At 35.6% G+C, this 22,437-nt stretch overlaps 2 protein-coding genes and 1 long non-coding RNA gene across 4 annotated transcripts; all 3 read left to right on the forward strand.

Moving 5' to 3' along the window:
• The first annotated feature begins 781 nt into the window (after positions 1 to 781).
• Positions 782 to 2,620, forward strand: LOC122599342 (probable receptor-like protein kinase At5g24010). Its single transcript, XM_043771845.1, has one exon. The coding sequence runs from the start codon at positions 872 to 874 to the stop codon at positions 2,267 to 2,269; it is 1,398 nt and encodes a 465-aa protein (XP_043627780.1). The 5' UTR covers positions 782 to 871; the 3' UTR covers positions 2,270 to 2,620.
• A 1,106-nt stretch (positions 2,621 to 3,726) lies between these two features.
• On the forward strand, positions 3,727 to 7,904 carry LOC122601965. Of its 2 annotated transcripts, XR_006324130.1 has the most exons (5): positions 3,727 to 4,269; positions 5,262 to 5,320; positions 6,464 to 6,541; positions 6,635 to 6,681; positions 7,626 to 7,904. It is a non-coding gene; the product is annotated as an uncharacterized LOC122601965 (long non-coding RNA). The 2 variants fall into 2 exon arrangements; XR_006324131.1 differs by lacking the exon at positions 6,635 to 6,681.
• Positions 7,905 to 10,560: 2,656 nt separating this feature from the next.
• LOC122601726 lies at positions 10,561 to 10,884 on the forward strand. The gene has a single exon (XM_043774464.1). The coding sequence runs from the start codon at positions 10,561 to 10,563 to the stop codon at positions 10,882 to 10,884; it is 324 nt and encodes a 107-aa protein (XP_043630399.1).
• The last annotated feature ends 11,553 nt before the right edge of the window (positions 10,885 to 22,437 follow it).

Genomic DNA, 22,437 nt, shown 5'->3' on the forward strand with positions numbered 1-22,437 from the left:
TGAATTGGGTAAATCTATGTAAGAAATATATGCTTCTGAATTTCTGATAGCTAGTTTGCTTTGAAGTAAACAGTTAACGTTATCAAAAGGAAGTTTATAGTTATATGTACTATAGAATCTACTATTTTTGTTTTCTTCAAACTAGTTTAACAATTACATTGATTAAATACGAGTATAATTTTTGTGTAAAAAGGTCTCAACAAATTGCTTAATCACCAACATAGGAAATTAGCAATGTGTATTGCATCAAATTAAAGTGTTTGATTAGCTAGTTTACTCATAAACATATGAAAATTCACAAGATGATATGATGAGAAAAAATAATATAACATTTGCCACATTTTAATAGAATTAGAAAGTTATTAGATTAAAGTGTATATCATGAAAATATCAGTATTAATTACAAAGGAAATGATATATGCTTTTAAGTGGAATTCACATGTTGTAATTATAGAGTTTCTTTCGAACATTCGGTCTTTATACATCATCGGAAAAATCTCACCGTATAGTAGTGAAATCTTACATGTACCATAAACAACGAGATATTCATTATGAGTCGTTATAAATATTCAGATGAGAAAATGTAAGATTTTATTATTTTTAAGGATCGAATTCAAAATCTTAAGAGGATTTTAAATCTAGAATTAATTATTTTGTTTGAAATAATGAAAACCACACAAATGAGAAAAAGAAATAGTGACAAGAAAAAGCGTTAAAAAGACTTTTGAAAAAGTCTACCGAAAATGCCACTGAAGGAAACATCATAAAAACGCGCTAAAGCATCTTCATCTTCATCTGCATATAACAATCATATAAATACTTTCATATTTCATAATTTCCATAATTTCAATTAATTAAAAACCGTAAAACGATGTCGTTTCAAATCAAAGCTTTCCTTTTCATCACATTCACACTGGCGGTCTCCGCTTTCTCTCCGGCCGATCACTACCTGATCAACTGCGGCACCACCGCATCCACCACCACCGTTGACCTTGACCACCGTCACTTCACCGGCGACGGATCTTCACCGGTTCTCTCATCAACCAAGAAATCAACCGAGTTCAAGAACCCGAACCCGGATCCGAATATTTCCCCAATTTATAACACTGCTAGGGTTTTCACAAAACCAACATCTTATAATTTCAAAATTAAGCAAAAAGGTGCCTACTTTTTGGTAAGAATCCATTTTTATAAATTCAAGAATATTGGTATTATTAGTACTAGTGATACTTGTCATGATAAATTTCATGTTTTTGCTAATGGGTATGTGTTGTTACATAATTACTCGCTTTCTAATAATGGAAAGTCTGAAATTAAGGATTTTTTGATCTGGGTTAGTGATGATGAGATTGTGATTAGGTTTATTCCTGTTGAGAAAACTAGTTTTGCTTTTGTTAATGCTATTGAAGTCATTTCTGCTCCTAAAGATATAATTATCGATACGGGTAATAATGATCCGAAACGTGCTTACGAGACTCTTTATCGGGTTAGTGTTGGCGGTGTTAAAGTTACTCCCTTTAATGATTCTTTATGGAGAAATTGGGTTCCTGATGATGAGTTTTTGAAATCGGGTGATGGGTTGGTTGAAAGTTACCGAAAGGTTCATTTTGATGGATGGATTCAGTACCGGTTAGGTGGGGCGAGTCGTGAAGTTGGTCCGGATAATATGTATAATAGTGCGAGGATTGTTTCTAGTTGGAATGATACTATCCCGAAAGTGAATATGACTTGGGTTTTCCCTGTGAAGAATGGTTTTAAATATCTTGTAAGGTTGCATTTCTGTGATATTGCGAGTATTTCTATTGGATTGATTTATTTCAATGTTTATGTAAATAGGAATTTGGTTTATGAGAACTTGGATCTGTCGGCGCTCACAAACTATATGCTAGCTTCTCCATTTTATGCTGATTTTGATGTTGATCCTGAGAAGTACAATGATGTTATAAGGGTTGATATCGGTCCTTCAAGTTTGAGCAAGTCACATGCGGTTGATGGTATATTAAATGGGTTGGAGATATGGAAGATGAATAATTCAATGAGGAGTCTTGATGGTGATATGTGTGCTGACCAGTTGGAGTCTAAAAATCAGTCGGGTGGTCAAGTGAGTCGTTTATTATCTTTGAGTGCTGCAGTATGTTTGCTGGCAATTGCGTTTCTTGTTATGAGAAGAAAGGCCGAGGCCAAAAATTCTGAGGGATGGTCACGCGTACCCATGTCTGAAATTGATCTAAAATCTAGCTATCCAAAGCCTACTGTGGTGGATGTTTGATTTTAAACATTTCATGCTAATGCAATTGAAGATGTCAACTCTCAAGTATGGAATTTGAAGAATGGATACTCAAGTATGGATATAACAAATACACTGTATGTTTTTAAGTTTTGAAGTTAGAACAATTGCTTGTGTTTCTTGACCTATCACTCTTGGCTTTTCATTACAAACTAACTATTGTTGTTGTGAAAGTGCAAACTAGAATATTACGGTTGCACTCTTGTATTTCGTAAGAACAATTGTTTTTTGTAATGATATCCAATTATGATACTCAGAAAGCCATCTACTTGTTTTGGTAATGTTCTCCTACACAGTTGTTGTTGATGCAGTAAATAAGTTCGATGTTTGTTAGATTCTTGTACGTTTAAGATGATAATACTTTGGTACCTCATTACATCATGCTGTAATAATTCTTTAGTTGTACACAAATGAACTATATTCCATTTATTATTCTGTCTGTTGAAATCATTGCTGTTTCTGTTTCACCATTTAAACTGGAACCAGTGAATAGGTAATCATAGAACACTGAATCTATAGTATTTTCAAGACTTGTGTGATTAAAAGATGTTTGGTTTCTGTTTAGTGACATTTGCTCTCATTACTCATCTTTTGAGCCTCTTATTCTGGATGTTCCCTGTTCCATACATAGATAGTTGCTCTGACTAGTTGGTGGCTTTAGGGTTTGTGGCTGCAGATTGCAGATTTGAGAGGATGGAAAATTGTTCATCAAGTGAAACAGATTGAGATGAGGCAGATCTCAGTTGATATCTAGGAGGATTAGGTAACAATTTGTTGGCAACATAGTCTAGATTAGCATCAGACTCTTGCTTGGATTCAGATCATATGCACGACTTTCAGAATCAATCTCCAAGTCGGTTTTTTTGGTTGGGTTTTCATGATGGCTTCCCATGATATTTAGGCTGAGTTGGTGGCATTGTTGGATTCAGAATTGGATGGGTTTTCCTATTGGCTTCTGATTTAGTTTTCTAAACACATAACAGAGATGTTGATTATGACTCCATACAGTAATCATGTTTCTCTGTGTTTTTTATTTATTAGTTTCTTGGTTTGAGTAACTTAACTCGAGGTAATCATGAGAGGTACCAGGAATCAACAATGCTCTGAGAATAGTGTGTTGCTGTAGTTAGTTAAAAATTGGTAACCAAACATATGCATGCTTCCAAGTTAATGAATGCTGGGCAAAAATATTGTTACTACATGTAGTCGTAGTCAATGACTTTGTTTTGTATTCATTAAGTGCATTTGATTGGCGTGTCTTAATGATGTCTTTTTGAACGTGTTTATCGTCTTCATTGCTGAGCAGATATGCAAATCTATGACTTCGAGTCCATATCATCTGATAGGTGATATGTTCATTTATATGTATATTCCCATATCGTTTATAAGTCGTTTTAAGCTTAATAATGTGCAAATTGTATGTATATTCGATGCTTTGATGGTATTGTTAGTGATTTCAGGCTTAGAACAGGTACAATGGTTAGAAATGACATTTAGAAGGTTAAAAGATGCATTTGGATGGTTTTTGGACGAGTTCGAGTGAAGACGGATTGAACAATACAAGTTTTGCGAGTTCTGGTAGCTTGTGCGGCGCATAAGTAGGGTATGCGGTGCATGGAAATATGTGATTTTGGTCAGAAAGTCGAGCAAAAGTGTCTATGCGGCGCACAGGGAAGTCATGCGGTGCATAACGGGCAAGAAGTCTGGAAGTTGAAGTTTCTGCGGTGCACAGCTAATTTGTGCGGTGCATAACGGGTGCCCAAAATATGGAAACTCTAGTTTGTGCAGTGCATAGATTCCTTGTGCGGTGCATAAACTAGGTCGACTGAAAACCCTTTGAGATTTCACTATAAATACAAGACCAAAACCCTCCCATTCGACATACAATCACCTCCAGTCGATTTTAGGGTTCTTTGAGGCAATATTCAGCAGCTTTTATGTCCATCAAGGTCTAAGGGTTGTTCGTGAGTTTCAAGGCATTGGTAAAATATGTTCTCTTATACTTTTACTCTTTGTGCTATGTTTATGATTATGAGTAGCTAAATAATTCATCATCCACTGATATGAAGTGATACATTGACTATGGTTGCATACTTTTAATCCAAGTTGATTTTATTAGCGTTATGTTGTGATCTTAATGAATCGTTTTCTTATTCTATATTATTGTGCTTGTTGGTGATTCTTACATGCTTTGTCGATTGTGTCGGAAGTATATAAGTTTGATTTCAATTACATGTCTATGAGTAATTGGTGCTAGTTCATGGAGTGATAGTAAACGGCATAGTAATTATAGGAAACGATTTGTTAATTGGAGTTAATAGTTGATGGTGTCACATTAATTTCAAGTAGACATAATTGTTAATACTTATCCAAAACAAATTAATTAATTGGGGTAAATCTTATTAAACGTTGGTGGTGCCAATTTTCTAGGATTGAACTAGTTAGTTAATGGGTTTGAATAGAGTTATAAGCTTGTCGGCCATCAAGTGAGTTTCTTTGTTCGAGTCTAGGTTATCTTGTCAACATATTTGGATTGGGTCTTAATTTAAATGCAACCGGAGTTAGTGTATCACGGAGTCGAAAGTGGATGATTCTCTCATTCTATTTGACATAAGACAATTCTCTTTTCGATAAATTCTTAGGAATTTCTAACTCTTTCAATCAACTAACTTTTTAATATAAAATCAAGATGACGTGGTGTCTTTAAAAACCAAAATCTTTTTAACTACTTAAAACTCATTAGCTCTTTGTAGTCTCCGTGGAACGAACCTTTACTTGCTTTAATCTATATTGCATACGGACGGGTCCACTGCCCGATTGTGTGTGGTATTCGATTCGGAGTATTTTTAAGGATTTTAATTTAACTAGATTTTCACATATCAATAGGCATACCTAGAGAGGTAGGATATTTGCAGTAATAAAGTCATGTATTTTATATCATACAAATTTACAAAACCTGATTAAATGTTGGCAGGTTATACGTGAGGTGCAGATGCAGTTGTGGCAGTTGGGGGCAATGTGACTCTTCATGAGGTGAAACTCTTTTTAGAAGGACTAATTTCATGCACAATGTATTTGAGATTTACTTCATCAATACACCTTCATGTACCTTGTATGAACATCATTTTCACCTAAGAATGTATTAATAATGTTTTAGTCACATCGTCACCAACTTGATGTCGTAAACAGATTTTAGTTACTAGAACACTAAGTACGTTTTGTTTACAGCACTTAAAAGACTGAAATTTCGGTGTTTCGGTCAAGGACCAAAATTTGAAAATTTCAGTTTCGGTGGGAATTTCGAAATATTATTATTATGAAATATATAAAAATATATAATACTTAATGCTTAATACTTAATCTAAATATCAAAAGTCAAGCTTGAAAGTGTCAATACTTGATCCATGTCCAAGTTGGACACGGATTGTGGTACTGAAAGCACACAAGAAACTTGCTGAAGAAATTATATGGTTTCTTTTTGAAAGAGACATGTACCTTTCACACCATGACATTAACAACATACAGTGTATGTTTAAATATATAACAATTAATGCTTAATACTTAATCTAGAAATCAAAAGTCAAGCTTAAAAGTGTCGATACTTAATCCATGTCCAAGTTGGACATGGATTGGGGTATTGAAATCACACATGAAACTTGCTGAAGAAATTATATGTTTTTTTTAAGCAAGAGGCATGTACCTTCCACACCATGACATTAGCGACACATCAACGCGTAGTGGGTAGTTTATGTGAAGTTTGGATATGCAGCTTAATTACTTAATTTGATTACCCATAGGTTACTCATGTTTAGTACATGCTGCAGTTATCAGCTAATAAGTGTAGAAGGTATTTATAATATGCTCTGACTGGTGTTTGCAATACCATAACTTCTCCTTGTCCCTTGTTGCATTCTTATAGCTAATGAGCATGTGGTGTGTCTATAGCCTTCAAATCATACTATACTAGCATCTATTAGTCAGCTGTAATGGGCAAATCTATAGGTACCACAATACTACCATCACCTGAGCACAATTCCTAAATGTAAAAAACACAATATCATTCCTTATAATTGCACATTTGCACTTTCTCCGGGAACGTAAAAAAGTGCTAAGTTTAGTGCTAAAAGAGGAGGTTTCTGTGGATTTATTCTGAAATATCACTCGCTTGAATGGCAGGTTGTTAATGGATATTTCTGGGGTGGAAAACCAGTTTCTAAACATGATTCGAAGAACTTACATGCAACAGCCTTCGTTGTAAGTGATTGCATTCTATCATCGGCATTGTTATTTTTCAAATATTCTATTATCTGATGGAAGAGTCTAAGTTCTTATGCTTTTGTATTGTAGTTAATCCCATTGGGAACTGGGTCTGATTTTGCTAGAACTTTTGGCTGGTTAGTAGTTTAGTACCCCCTTCAATTGGTTTCTTCTAGCTATTTGGTATTTTCATCAATCACTGTTTCAATTACCTTGAGCATATCTTTTTCTCTTTGTTCAGAAAAATGATCATGTGAACACTTAGTCAAATGTCACGGGTCCTCTTTTTGGTAGTACCGTAGTACATATGACTTTTTGGAGGGTGTAACCTGCTGTATGCATTTTGCTGAATGGGAGTGTTCTGTAGGGTCTAGGTCACGAATTTGATGTAGGTGTAAACACTAAAGAAGGTGGAGATTTGCATTACTTATCTGTAAGTGCATGTGCATCATGAAGTTCAGAAACTAGTATAACCAACTTCAATATTAGAGGTGGATCTTTTTGAACAATTTTAGCCGTTATGGGTTGATTAGGGTCGTGCTATATCACTAACAGGTCAATTAGGTTAAGCTAAGTGAATTAACTCAAAATGAAATGGGTTACGCCTGTTGACTGGGTCAAATGTGGTTGGAAGTTATCCGAGGTGTATTTAAATGAGCAAAGATCTCCTAAGTCTGTTTAAATAATTATAGTTCTGAAATTCATGTTTAGATAAAAGTTTGTTTAAATAATTATATGTCTTCCCAACCCGACCTATTTTGACCTGCACTAAGATTTAGTGGATTTGACCTATTACCCAATCCTACTGACCCACTCATTTTGCCTCCTTTCAATATGTGTAGTTTTTCAGTTGATATGTATAGTTTCAGGAGTGCAAATGCAGGCTATCATGCATCTAAATACAAAAGATTTGGGAACTTGTGTTATGTTATATTGTTATTGATGCACTGCAAGCCTTTTTTGGGCATCATAACCATGATTTGAAAAGTTAGCACTTTCCTTTACTGAACTATTATATATTCCTGTTCATTCTCAGCCTTCTGTGTTGATGCTGAATCATATATGGTATGGTATATTGTAGGTCAATGACGGCGAGTGGGAAGTGTATCCCCAGGTAACTGCTCTGATGCACAATTCTTTGGTGGCAGAATGAGGATCACTCCTAATGCCCAATCTTCAAGTGGAGATTTTGAGGTGCAGTGCAGACTTCATATGCTTTTTTTCCCCTCGTGGAATATTGGATACATATTTAGGCTTGGTCGATAAGTTTTATTCTAATTCTAATAACATATACATTAAAAACTATCATGTATAACTGAAGACCCTAAAAAGAAAAAGTTATGAAAACATCAAAACAAAACGGATAAACTTCTCAACATTCAGGTTATGTAGGAAAGACGAGTCTTTGACTTAGATGTATGCGACCTAACTTGGGGCTGAGAGGGGGATTAATAATCGGTGCACATCCCCCTTCCCCATGGGGTAAAAAGATAATCAAATAATTTGTGTTTGGTTTTTTTTTTTTTTTTTGGAATGGCAATAATTTGTGTTAGTTAACTTGTCGATGCATCATTTGTATACTTTGCATATTGATTTTTTTGTTTAACGTAAACATAATAAAATAACATTGTAAGCATCATCATTCACCAATATGTTAGGCGATTCTTTTCTTCTCGTTTTTAAAATTATTAGAAAGAATTAAACTACAACTATTAGAGAGATAAAAGAATGTTAGACTCCCCTACCCACAAAGAAAAGGGAAGTTTCTTTATATTAAAGAGATCTACTTTTGAAGATGCAAACCTTGTAACTTCTTACTTAAATAAAATTAAGATATCGTACACACTCAGACACACGCTACGACGACGGCGATGCCACGATGATCGGTCAAGAGGAAGTAAGGCTCGCCTTAAAGAAAATGGGGAGAAACAAAGCAGTAAGACCAGATCAAATTCCTATTGAGGCATGGAGATGCCTGGGGACGTGGGGATAAGCTTGTTGACAAGCCTCTTCAACAAGATTTGGACAAGTTGCCAACCCGATCCATTTTGACCTGCACTATGATTTAGTGGATTTGACCTATCACCCAATCCTCAGACCCCCTCATTTTGTCTCCTTTGAATATTGTACACAAAGTACTTTTCCAATTGAATCTACTTATGTATAATTTCAAGAGTGCAAATTTAGGCTATCATGCATCTAAATACAAAAGATTTGGGAACTGTGTTATGTGATTGGTGCACTGCAAGCCTTTTTTGAACATCACAACCATGATTTAAAAATCAGAGTTAGCACTTCCCTTTACTGAACTAATAATTATTCCTGTTCTTTCTCGCCCTACATACTTGTTCTTGATGCTGAATTTTATAGGTCAATGATGGCGAGTAGGAAGTATATCCCCAGGTAATTGCTCCGTGCATCGGAAATGCACAATTCTTTGGTGGGATGAGGATCACTCCAAATGCCCATCCTTCAAGTGGAGACTTTGAGGTGCAGTGCAGACTTACTTCATATGCTTTAGAGTTGGCAAGATGGTAGGATTAGACGGGTTAGATTGAAGTACCTCAGTTTTGTTTAGACTGAAACGGGTTTGGATAATACAAATTTGAATGTTATAATACGAATTTGGAAATTGTATGCAATAAAAATAGAGACCTTGTGCCACTTTCAACTCGTTTAAACCATTTCACCTTTTCCCTCTTCAGTGAAAATTTTGAATTAACCCATTTGACCTGTGTCAAATCTCTAAGGCCGGTGCTTATACACTGTCTTGAGTAGCGTCCCAAGCTGCCAAGACGTGGATGGTGTATAAGCCTTGATTATCTTCTTCGTTGCGTCCCTCTACTTGTTCTTCGCCAGGAAGCTCGAGGACGTCCAAAGTGGGACCGTTTGTAGCCGTTAGTTATTATTTTTTTTTTCTCTTCAACGGTAACATATTTATTTAATACTACTTAAACACTAACCTTATTCTCATTTTAACACACAAACAATTCATCAAACAAACTTCTCATTTCATTTTAACGCACAAACATTTTATTTCAAACACCACCCAAATTATGTCTACTTCATCATCAGCAAGTGATGAATTCAATTTCCTTTCTAACACTGCTACACAAATGAACACACTATTTAATCCAGAGATCGCAGGCGTCGTTTTTGATCTTTGTAACGAAGAAGAATCAAACGATAACGCGTCTGGTTCATATGTTCCTAGAACCAGAAGGGTTTTATCACGAGATCATGCCGGATCTGCGGTACGTTTATGGAATGATTACTTTTCTGATGCACCAACGTTCCCGGCCGATTATTTCCGACGAAGATTTCAAATGCGCAAACATATGTTTATCTACATATGCCAAGCTATACACAGCTTTAGCGCCATCCAACTCCTACCCAAACACTTTCAGTTTTTTCAAAAAAATCAAACCGATTGCACTGGTAGGCATGGTTTCTAACATTTTTCAAAAATATACTTCTGCCATACGTCAACCGGCGTATGGTGCTAATCCCGACCAACTAGATGAGTATTTGCATATGGGTCGTGCGACTTCAATGGAATGTTTAAATAACTTTTGTAAGTGTGTTTATTATTTATATTAGAATGAGTACTTGAGAAAGCCGACAAGTGAAGATGTCCAACGTTTGGTAAGCAAGCATGAACAGATACATGGTTTTCCTGGTATGCTTGGTAATATTGATTGTATGCATTGGGGTTGGAGAAACTCTCCGGTGGCTTGGCAAGGGCAGTAAACACGAGGCGACAAAGGACATCCAAAGATCATGCTTGAAGCAGTAGCTTCGTATGATTTGTGGATTTGGCATGCTTACTTTGGCCCCGCAGGTTCGAACAACGACATCAACGTCCTTAATGAATCAGACTTGTTCAAAGATTTGCTCCAAGATAGGGCTCCTGCACTCCAATATACTGTTACGGTGAAGAGTTTACCAAAGGATATTATCTAGCTGACGGTATTTATCCAGAATGGGCGACACTAGTCAAGTCTTTTAAATGCCCGATGGATCCAAAGACTGGAAAGTTCAAGCGCTATCAAGAGGCTGCAAGAAAGGATGTCGAACGAGCTTTCGGGGTGCTTCAAGGTCGTTGGGCAATCCTTAAACATAATGCCCGCCCATTTTCGGTGAACAAAATAAAACGTATTATGTATGCTTGTGTTATTCTACACAACATGATTGTTCAAGACAACGGTAACGCAATATCCGACTTTGAGGAAGATTATTTGTCCGATCCAACTAATGTGCCAACACGTACGTGGGATGAAAGGGTTGCAACGCAAATGCGGGCCTTTGGGGAGTTACGTGAAAGAAGGACGCACCATTGACTTCGCAATGCTCTAGTGGAACATGTTTGGAACCTCCTGGAAAATTACCGTCAACGTTGATGATGTTTTATTAATGTTTTTATTATGTTTAGGATTGTAACTTTTTAAATAAATGTTGTAATGTGTTTTTATTTTATTTATGTTATCGTGTTGTTGTCGTTATGAATAATTGTGGTTTTATAATAAAATGTGTTTTTTCAATTAATTAAGTGTGTTTTAATGTTAAATATATATATATATATATATATATAGTTATAAAAAATGTTAAAAGAATTGATAATGTGGTGAAAAGTTCTGAAGAAACTGTCCTTATAGGCAGTGAGTGTCCAGAGGAAAGTCCTGAAAAATGTGATGCTGATGTGGCAGACAAGAAGTCCTGAGGACGGCCTGCCTATAAGCACAGGCCTAATAAAACCATTCATATATAAATAGGTTAAAATTGCCACCTCAGTTATTTGAGACCGTTTGCTTGTCAAATCTGAACTAACCTATAATTCTATGTTGGTTGAAATTTTGTGAAAACTCCACTTTTCCATTTTCACATGTCGGTTTAAATTTGGATTTGGAATTGTTGGGAACTTTAGCACGTTACTCCTTTTGTAATTGTTACTCAGGATGTGTGGGACTGCGGGCGTATTGAATTTGCAAATCAAGGGCTTGTTTAAGAGCATCATTTTGCTTCTGAAACAGAGTGTTTGTGCAAATTATACAAATGATGTATTCTTTTCTTGTTCCGCGATTATAATAATTCACTTTATTAATAAATAGGAATATGGTGTTGCGTACGTTTCACTTTATGAATGATTGAGGCACAATCTAGTCTTAGAAGGAACTTCATCTTTCACTTTTTGCACTTTAAAATCTGTTTTTATCTTGACGTAGAAGCTGCAATTTAAGATCATATCATTAAGTCCGGTAACTTGTATAAAAAAAACTTCAATTCGTTTCGTAATGATGTTAAATGAGTTATTCTTTTCTAAAATGCCAATCTTTCCTAACCATTATCCCACTGGCCTGTTCGTTTCCACCTCTAAATCAACCCTAATACTTTCATTCCGATTTATAATTTTGACATTATCCCAAACAATTTATATTGGAAGGTCACTTGCCTGAGTTTTGGGGGTAACACGTCTTCTTACATAATTTAGGGACCTTTTTTATTTTTTTAAAATTTTTTTTATAATAATGGCATCCCTCCCCAACCTTCGTAAACTAGTGTTCTTTTCATGGTTCGAATATTCGGCCGCTACTTTCAATGCTCATTCATTTTGTTTTGTTATTTCAGTTTAAGGCAATATTGGCAAGTCGATGCTTAAACGTACTGGGTTGAAGAAAACAGAAATACTAAGGGTGCGTTTAGTTCAAGAAAACTCCCTTGTTTTCCATTTTCATTTTCCAAGAAAACATGGAAAATAAGAAACGCGTTCAAATTGTATTTTTCTAGAAAAGTTTTCCTAGAAAATGAAAATTCCCCTTTCCAATTTTTGCACTAAAATTCGAAAACTGTTTTTTTCAGTTTTTGTTTTCACTTTTCTATTTTCCAAACCTAAAATTAGAAAACAAGTGAATTTGAACATGTTTTCTAGTTTTCTAAAATGGAAAAATGAAAACTCCATCTTTTATTTTGAACGCGTTTTCAAAATTTTCAAGGGTTCACCGAATCCCCTCTATTTCATATAGTTCATGTTCTACGATAATCCCATGCATACACTATATCTTTTCAGTAGTATTTCGAGCCTAGCTCGGGGTGTTACAGAATGGTGGCCCATGCCAGGTCGTAGAGAATTAGGCGGTTTGACCTAGACTACGGCTTAAGTAAAAACTCTTCATATAGCATGCATGGTTAGGAATTTGGATGCAATGTGATATGTATGAACCTTGTAAGTGTACACTAAGAGTTTGTAGGCAGGATCGTTATACATAATGATATGAGTACAATTGGCTTGATGTGGACAAATGTGTTGTTGTGTGATGGTCAAGTGCATGAGGTCAATGTGGTTATTTGAAGTGAATGAGGTCATGTGCATATTGTGATGATTAAATTGATATTGTTGATGATTTAGGGCAAAATGAAGTTATGACATTAACATGATATAATATTGTGGCAACCCTAAAAGAACCCGATCAACTGTTTTATGGTTACCCGGTATTATAACAAGTTAATGACATCGCGGATTGCACACGTGTGGCTTGGAGTATAATAAGGAACTGATATGCTTAATGGGAGTTGATTGGGTGGAGGGTTAGCCGTTGGTACATCCTGTATACATACCCGGTCAATAACTAGGGAGCATATCGAATTCGGATTATACTTTGGACCACTTGTTTTAGTTGCTCGGTTGTGTGTTTTATTGAACATGAGTATGTAGGTTGATGATGAACAATTATTGTGAACATGGTATGATGGCATGATACATAATGCTTCCCCTAGAACATTAGTACTTTTGCCTTAGTGTAAATATATGAATTGTGTATGACATGTCGGTAAGAGAGCATTGACTACTTATGTGACTAACATGTAAGGACTTTGAGACTAACCTTCGGGTCATAAACTTTAAGATCATTACTATGGTGGATACAATTAACCGTACCGATAGGTGTTGCCAAGCATTATGGTGAAAAGCAGGGTGTTGTGCAAGACGTCAACCAGAGGAAAAAGGGGTTAGGTGGACTTCTGTGACGGGTACTACTAAAGTTCGTAACGATCCTAATGTAGTGACGGGTACATTTACTCTTAACGATAATTACGCCACGGTGTTATCTGACTCCTGATGCTGAGCATAGTTTCGTTCCTTCGATAGTTATTCATCCTCGTGCCTTAAACTATGTGCTTGATATTGAAATGGTCAATGGCGCTCTAATTAGACTTAGTCAAATACTCCGTGATTGTATCTTGACTTTAAACGACTTAGATTTATTCAGCGATTCTATGTCATTTGATATGGGAAGTTTGACATCATTATGGGCTTAGATTGGAGGTTGACGATTAATGCGGCTATTGACTGTGGTGGAAGAATGGTCAAGATACTGTTGTCTAACGGAAAAGTCTTAAGAGTTCAAGGTGAAATATCGGATCCTTCTAGTTCAAAAGTGATTAGTGCTATCGCTACAATAGTTGAGTTGAAAACCATTCATACCGTTCATGACCTCCCCGATGTGCTTTTGGACGATTTATCTGGTTACCCCGTCTTGACAACTTGATTTTTTTATCGAACTAACTTTTAACGTCGCATCCATAGCCAAAGCTCCTTATAGACTCGCCTTAATGGAAATGCAAGAGTTGGAACCTCAACTTAAAGAGCTTCAAGAGAAAGAGTTCATTCATCCTAACCAATCACCATGGGGAGCTCCTATTCCATTGTCAGGAAGAACGATGAGCCTTCTATGAAGTGAATCGATTTCTGGGCATTGAACAAGCATCACGATGAAGAAACCAGTATCCATTCTCGATAAATGAGAACTCATTTGATCAACTAGAAGGTGTTAATCCCTCCTCCAAGATTTACCTTCGTTTAGGTTAGAGCCAACTGCGCGTCCGTAAAGATGACATCTCAAGACGACGTTTCCTACAAGGTATGTGCATTTAGAATACACCGTTGTGCTGTTTGGGTTGATTAATGCAACGACGGTGTTCATGGGTTTGGTGAAGCGGGTGTGACGACCCAACTTGGACAAGTTTGTCATTGCCCTTAGTAATGATATACTTGTTTAATCGAGGATGAAGGAAGATCTTGCCGAACATTTACGCGGAGTGCTAGAATTTCTTAGAAGAGAGAACTTGCAGGCGAAGTTCTCTAAATGCGAGTTGACTAGAAGAAGCTCATTTCCTCGGTCATGTGGTGAGCAAAGATGGAATTAATGTTGATCTAATTGAACACCTAGCTTAATGCGCAATCGAGAGCTCATCAACAGGGGAACGATGAGCCAATTGAGTGCCATAGTGCGAGCCACACGTGAGATGTGGGAAGCTCAAGTCCTTATAGTGTGCGATTCTCAAAACTTCTCAAAATTTAAACGGATTGCTATATCGTTTTCTGTCACACGAATGGGGTACCGTCAGGATTGGATGTCGTGGACATGACCCCTTCCATTGTCAAAGGGAAGACCGGAAATGAGAACAAACGGTTAGCTTCAGTGAATGAGCCGCAAAAAATAAAATAAAATAAAATGGGTGCAACACGTCACGAGTGCGCTGACTATATGTCAAATCGTCATAATAAGTGTTACATGTCTACAACTAATAGAACCTAATATTAATCCGAGTGGGAAAGACTTAACCGCGATATGACTGGTTGAACAAAAAGAATACTTGGAGATGACATAAAACTCGTTTGAGAAAATGGGCACGAATTTCAATGAACGTCATCAAGAAGTTACCGAAGACAAGCAAGGGTCATGATACTATTCGGGTGATTATGGATCGGTTGAAGAAGTCGGCTCATTTTTTTAGCCATTCGCAAGACCGATAAATTTGACACCATGACGCATTTGTACATTGAAGAAGTGGTGTCTAAGTAAGGAGTTACGGGTCCTATCGTTGTTGAAGGAAACATCCGGTATAACTCAAATTTTTGGAAAGCCTTTCGACGAGCAATGGGTACTCAATTTGACATGAGTACGGCGTTTCCTTCTCGAACGGATGGACAAACCGAGAGGACCATTCAAGTGCCTGAAGACATGTTGAGGGCTTGTGTTATTGACATTGGTGGAACTTGGGAAGATCATTTACTTTAATTGGGTTCTCGTATAATGATATTTACTATGCGAGTGTACAAATGGCTCTATCTAGGGCACTTTATGGTAGAAAGTGTCGTTCTCCACTTGCTTGAGTGGAGATTGAGGGAAGCCAACTTATCGGGCCAATAATAGTAGTCGAGACAACAAAGGCGATTTCTCAAATCAAGGAGAGATTACAATTGGTCGTGAGAGACAAAGGAAATACACCTATGCGAGGCGTAGACCATTGGAGTTCTGTAACAACTGTACTTTTTCATATTATATATGTGCTAGTTAGGTTGTCTATGTTCCCACAAGCTATAGTTATACTTGAAGCTAGTAGGTAATGCCCCAAATTAGTAATCTAAAGCTAATGATATGTTATAAGAATTACCTAATGAAAATACCTCGGAACAAAAATTCTTAAAGGTGATTAATCGTTACGATAATAATAACTTAAGTCTCACAAATTGAGATACCAATCAAAATCTCTATGAAATATCCAACAAATCAAAAACAAAACCAAATCAAGTAAATATGATCATAACAAGTAAAATTTCCAACTAAAAATATAATTGGAAGTATTATGTGCGTAAAAGCGTCGAAAACTTAATAAGTAAGCATATAAGCTTAAAAATGAATACGAATTTACAACCAATGACCTATGTAACCAACTAAAAATACAAAAATATATCCATACACATATATATACATGACATATGCATACATATACATATTCCTAACTAAAACAATCAATTACTTACAAAACAAATACATAATTAACATATACTTATACAACAACTTATACATTATAATTTAACAAAAAAAAATATGAAACCCTTTCATTTGCCCCCTTTAGGCCGGCCTCCATACCCTCCCACACATACATTCCCTTTTCAAATTTTGCATGCTTTAAGTCTTGGAACTCACCACCAAAACACATACTACACACACTCACTAATCATTCCATCTCCTCCCAACATATTTTCTCTCTCAAAAACTCTTCTTCTCTCCCTTTTCTCTCTTCATTTTCGGCAGCCAAGGAGCAAGGAAAACACCAACAAAATCAACCTTAACACTTGATAATAATAAGGGTTTAAGTTAGGCTAAGCAAGGGTTGGATTAAGCTAGAGATTAAGGGTTATTTCAAGGCTAGATTGAGGGTATTTTGGAGGGTATAGGCCACGAATTTTCTGCACTTTTTCATCATCCAAAAACTTGTTCTTCAAGGGTATAATCTTCTTTCCTTTTTCTAGATTAAATCTTGTTTATGTTTATGCTTAAAGGTTTTATTAAAAACTTATGTTTTCTTTATGAATCTTCAAGTTTTCTTTTAAATATACACTTAATGAGGGAAAAGTTGATAGGATCTTCCTTCTCATGCTCATGCATGTTAGATCTATGAAGAAAAATCCAATGATTCAACTAGTTTAAGACCCAAAAGTGTGGATATACGTTTAATAGTTCTTGATGTGATTCTTCTTTTGAAAACTGGTTATATTTATGTATATTATGAAGGTTATATTTCTGGAAATTTTTATAAAAATATAGATTTTGTTGTTAAAGTGTTGGATCTATAAAAGTTAGCATCAAAAAGGTGGATATGTGTTGATAGTTTGTAAAGTAACTTTTTATATAAAAAGATGAACATGTTTTATATAATATTTGCATATATATTTTCTGGAATATTTCATAAAAACATGATTTCATATTGATGGATTTGAGATGGATAAAGCTTTATGTTAAAAAGTATTGATTTAAGTGCATACATGCTAGATTTAAGAAAGTTGGATTGTTGTTGGATTATGAGACAAGCTATGAAGCTAGGCTTGTCATAGGTGAAAAATATGTTAATATTCTGGAAAAATTGTTAATATGTCAAAATACAAGTATGGAACTAAACAAGTCAAATTAGGCTTGAAATCGAAAACCGAAAGCTTGTAAAAATGCACTTTTAGCACCCACTTGCACAAAAATCAAATTACCAAGAAAATATCACAAAGTTACTGTGAAAAATTGATATTTATATTACAAAACTCAACTTGGTTGGTTCAAGACAATAACAAGCTTAAAAATCACTTTTTCGGGTCAAATAATCACCAATCGAAAGCACAAAATTGCACATATCACACCACCACCACAATCACGACTTGGAACATCAAAATATGATGGATATTCTGGAAAAAATGAAACAAGAACAAAAATCCCTTTTTAAGCACTTAATTTGCTTAAGAAATGAAGCAAAAATCACTATTTCGGTAAACGATTTTCATGTTTAAAAGTCCTCAAATTATAAGGACACAAGAGAGGTTGAATGGTTATAAATTTTTATTGATAAAAGGTGCCTAGAAAGGCCTGAAATTTTTGGACAAAAACTCTTGTGGTGATTTCTAAGTGTTTTTATGAATTAACGAATTTAAAAGGGATTTAAAGGATAATTAAATCAATAATAAATTATATAAATCATGAACTTGGACAAATTCACATAACCAATGATAAAATAACTCAAACCTACTGTAGAAAAATGATTACAAGAAAAGAACCAAGTTTCATATGATTTAAGAATAAATAACTAAGTTAAAATCACTAATTAATCACTATTATTAAATAAATAATAATAAAGCTTAAATAAATATATAAAATATAACCTTACAAGTTTAAAAGCATAATAATAAGTAGATAATCACAATATAAAGAACCTAAAGGTAATTATAAAGAATTATTTAATTAATTAATGAATAAATGGAATAAATAATTAATTAAATAATAATAAATCAAGGAAATTAATATAAATCATAAAATATATTTTAAGATTCATAATATTACAGTACCAATATCAAATAAAATTACAAAGCTAAGCATACAAAAGAAATCATGCGTATCAAAGCCAAACTACCGAAATTCTAATAAACGCGCAAAAACGTATAACGCGAAAACTACCCTTATCACCAATTCTAATTTAACCAAACATGTTGAACATCATAATACACTTTGATTCCATAATTAAGTAAAAACCAAAGATAGGCAAGCCTACTAGCATACATCTCATGATCTAGTTTACTAGTTCATGTAACACACACTTACGTTGTGTATTTTTGAATACCATGGTCTAGGCTTGCTTGAGGAACGACACCACTAGGCGCATTCCACGTACTTGATCAGCCCCTAACACCCTCCAATCAAGTGAGTCATAGCCCCCTTTCAAACTATTTTATGTGTTCAACTTTCGGGGTGAAAAACATGATAAGTAAAGTTATTTTATATATATATATATATATATATATATATATATATATATATATATGAAGTGTTTCTTGAAAGGAAGTTTGATATATGAAATGACTCTTGATAAGTATGATTAGGATATGAAGTTATAACGTATGTTCCAAGTGATAATTGTTATATGATGAACTTGAGTTCTGTCAACCCGTTTTCTTTTCGGTACACTACTATTTACTCCTAAGGGAGGCCTGTAGTTAGATAGTTGCGCAACTAGGAGTTGTCCACCCATCCAGAGCGTAACGGTGGAAGGTTGGTTGCCTTCGTGATGACCATCACTTCCAGTCCGACCATTAGGGTGTTCTAGCTACGTAAGTTTAATCGGTCGTCCTCATGACACGACCCCAAGTATAAGTAAGGCACTCGATTGACAGCTTGTGCAAAGATAAGAAGTATTATAAAGCTTGGACTTGAAAATGGTAGTAGTAGTGGCTCAAGTATTTATTCATCAAAAAGCTATTTAAGTTTTGCCCTCGTGGTTAAAAGAAATTGAAGTTGAAATGATTGGATATTTAGATTTGAGTATTAAGATTTGAACATACGTTTTTGGAAAAGAATATTCTTAAAGATATTTGAAGGTCCTTCTTGGTGGTTCTTTATTTTTGGTCATAATTGGTATATTAATATATATATGTTGCTAGTTAAAAACCTATGAACTCACTCAACTCTCGTAGTTGACACTTTTTCTTCATGCTTTTCAGGTTTAGAGCAGTAGGTTTGCTAATGGACCGCCTCTGGATGTTGTAATTGTTTGATGTTTGAAGGGTTGTAATGCAAACAATTATCTTTTAATTCGGATTTGGAGTTATGTAATGGTTTTAAACAATTGAATTTGGACTATGTAATCGTTTATTTTGGGATGATTTTAAGACTTTAATTATGATGTTTTCCATTTAATCTTTTGTACCATGTCATTCTGTGGCATCTCGTATTTCCGCCGTAGTCGGGGTGTTACAAGTTCAATGTGGGTGGTTATGTGCTTTTGAAAGTCTTCCTGTCGGAAGGTGTCGTTCGTTTTGTAAAGAGAGGCAAACTTAGATCAAGGTACATTGGACCTTTGAGATCATTGAACGAGTGGGCAAGTGGCTTACCAATTGAGGCTACCTCGAGAACATAACGGTGCACATGACGTGTTCCATAATTGTAACCTAGGGAAGTGCTTGGCGGGTCCTACGTTACATGTGCCTATGAATGAGATTCAACTAGACAAGAAGCTCAATTTTGTTGAAGAGCCGGTAGAGATTTTAGACCGAGCACAAAGAGGCTAAAGAACAAATATCACACGATTGTCAAAGTCAGATGGAGTGCAATACATGAAACCGAGTTCATTTGCGAACAAGAGGACCATATGAGATCTAAGTAACCACATTTGTTCATTAACTAGGGTTCTATCGAATTTCGGGACGAAATTCCTTTAACGGGGGAATGATGTAACAATCGCGGTTCCTGACCTTTTGACCATATATTCAATTTAACTAACTATCGAGTTGGCCAATATAGTTCAAGTGCAATTTGAAGTTCATTAAGTGTAATGTGTACAGATAGATCAATTTGTCGTGCAATTTGGGACGCATGTGTTAGTCGAGATCGTTAAGTTAAGTTATGTTGTGGGTTCGTTTTGGCATTTAAAGGGTTAACGATTAGCTATTTGTCGAATTTGGCGGAGCGGGAGCCTACCCTTTTTGGAATCTAGGTCGGCCCCTTCCAACTCCTCCACCCATTTCATTTCTTATCTTCCTCCCGTTCTTTTCTCTTTCAAGAAAAACATACACAAACACATATATCTCCCTTCCTCTAGATTTCTACCTCTTAATGGAAGATTAAGCAAGCTTTGTTGGGGGTTTTCACCATCATCATCATCTTAATAACATATCAAAGGATTGAGTCTTGAAAGTGCAAGGAAACTTCTAATCGGGTCAAATTCGGGTTTGAGCTTTTGGTGTAAGATTGGTAAGTGAAACTCATCCCATAATCATCATTTTATGTTTATTAACTTGTTTCTAGTTGACTTCAAGTAAATTCGGGTCACGAATCGGGTCAAAACGCAATTAGGGTTAAATTAGGGTTTTAGAAATGGGTCAAATGATTTGGGCATGAATTTGATGTTATGATTCGAGTTTATGAGATGGGTTATGTTTGTTTATGTCAAATGATGTTGGTTTGTGCTTCAAAACATGTCTTGAACCTTCCTAGATCGATCCTTGGGTCAAAAATGAAGTTTTGGAGCGTTTTGGTTCGTGTTTGGCTGCAGAATTTCACCCAGTCGTGCCGCTAGGAACCAGACTCGTGCCGCGAGTTTTGGTGTCCCTCAATCAGAAGTGTTCTCGTGCCAACACCTCGTGTCGTGAGGTCTCGCCGCAAGTTTTTGCCTGCTTTGCGCGTCAGTTTTCAAACGTACATAACTTTTGATCCGTAAGTCCAATCGAGACATATGACCTATCGTTGGAATCACAAAAGAGTCTACTTTCTCATGGTATAGTCCGTTTGGTCTGAAACCTTGTACATTTCTAAAAAGGTCGGGTCAAAGTGTCTTGTTCTAGGTTTTGAGTTGTCTTTGATGACGATATGTTATATATTGATAGGTTGTGGACGCATGGCGAATTTTGGACAATTATAACTCGATATAAACTTTTCGTTTTGCTTGGAAGCCAAGGTGAGTTCGTAGCTCCCTACTCGTTTGAGATTCAGGCTGAAAAGTGTACAACCTTTGTGTGTTAACTTGTTTGTTTATGCAATTATGTGTTTGCCTTGATTGATGACATAGTTCAATTGTGCATACGTTTGATTTCCTTGATGATGACATGACTTGATTGTGCATATGTTTGAGTGTCTTGAGTGATGACATTGTTTGATTGATGGATTTGTTGACGTGTAGATACGTGGTTGTTATATGATTATTGTATGTACATGTTTGGTTGATTATTAGGTTAGTTGTGTATATATGGAAGACGGTATTACCTTTGAAAGGTTGGAGATGTGGTGGGAAGGCTGCGGGTGACCCTATATATAAGCATCAAAGGCCTTTCAAAAGTAGTATCGTACGAAGTATATACACATGGTGTTTGTTTCTGGGTGGACATTGATGGTCATGGTGCAATTGTGTACAATGAGGTACATTACGTGCAATTGAGTACAATGAGGTACATTACGTGCAATTGAGTACATTGAGGTACATTACGTGCAATTGAGTACAATGAAGTACATTACATGCAATTGAGTACAATGAAGTACATTACGTGCAATTGAGTACAATGAGGTACATTACGTGCAATTGAGTACAATGAGGTACATTACGTGGAATTGAGTTCAATTGAGGGACATTGATAGACATGTTTGGCATTATAGAACTTGTTAGATACTTATAGATATCATTATTACTTGTTCTTGTAAACTATGTGTATTCTAAATACCTTGCGTAGTTCATTATGTGAGTACATATGTGAGGGTCATTGATGGACATTGATTGATTATGGATTGTTTGAGTATGATTGTTTTATTTATGATTAGGATAGTTGTACATACATGGAAGACGATGATACATTTAATGAGTTGCAGATG

This window comes from Erigeron canadensis, chromosome 5 (genome assembly GCF_010389155.1).
Source record: "Erigeron canadensis isolate Cc75 chromosome 5, C_canadensis_v1, whole genome shotgun sequence".
In the NCBI taxonomy this organism is placed as follows: domain Eukaryota; kingdom Viridiplantae; phylum Streptophyta; class Magnoliopsida; order Asterales; family Asteraceae; genus Erigeron; species Erigeron canadensis.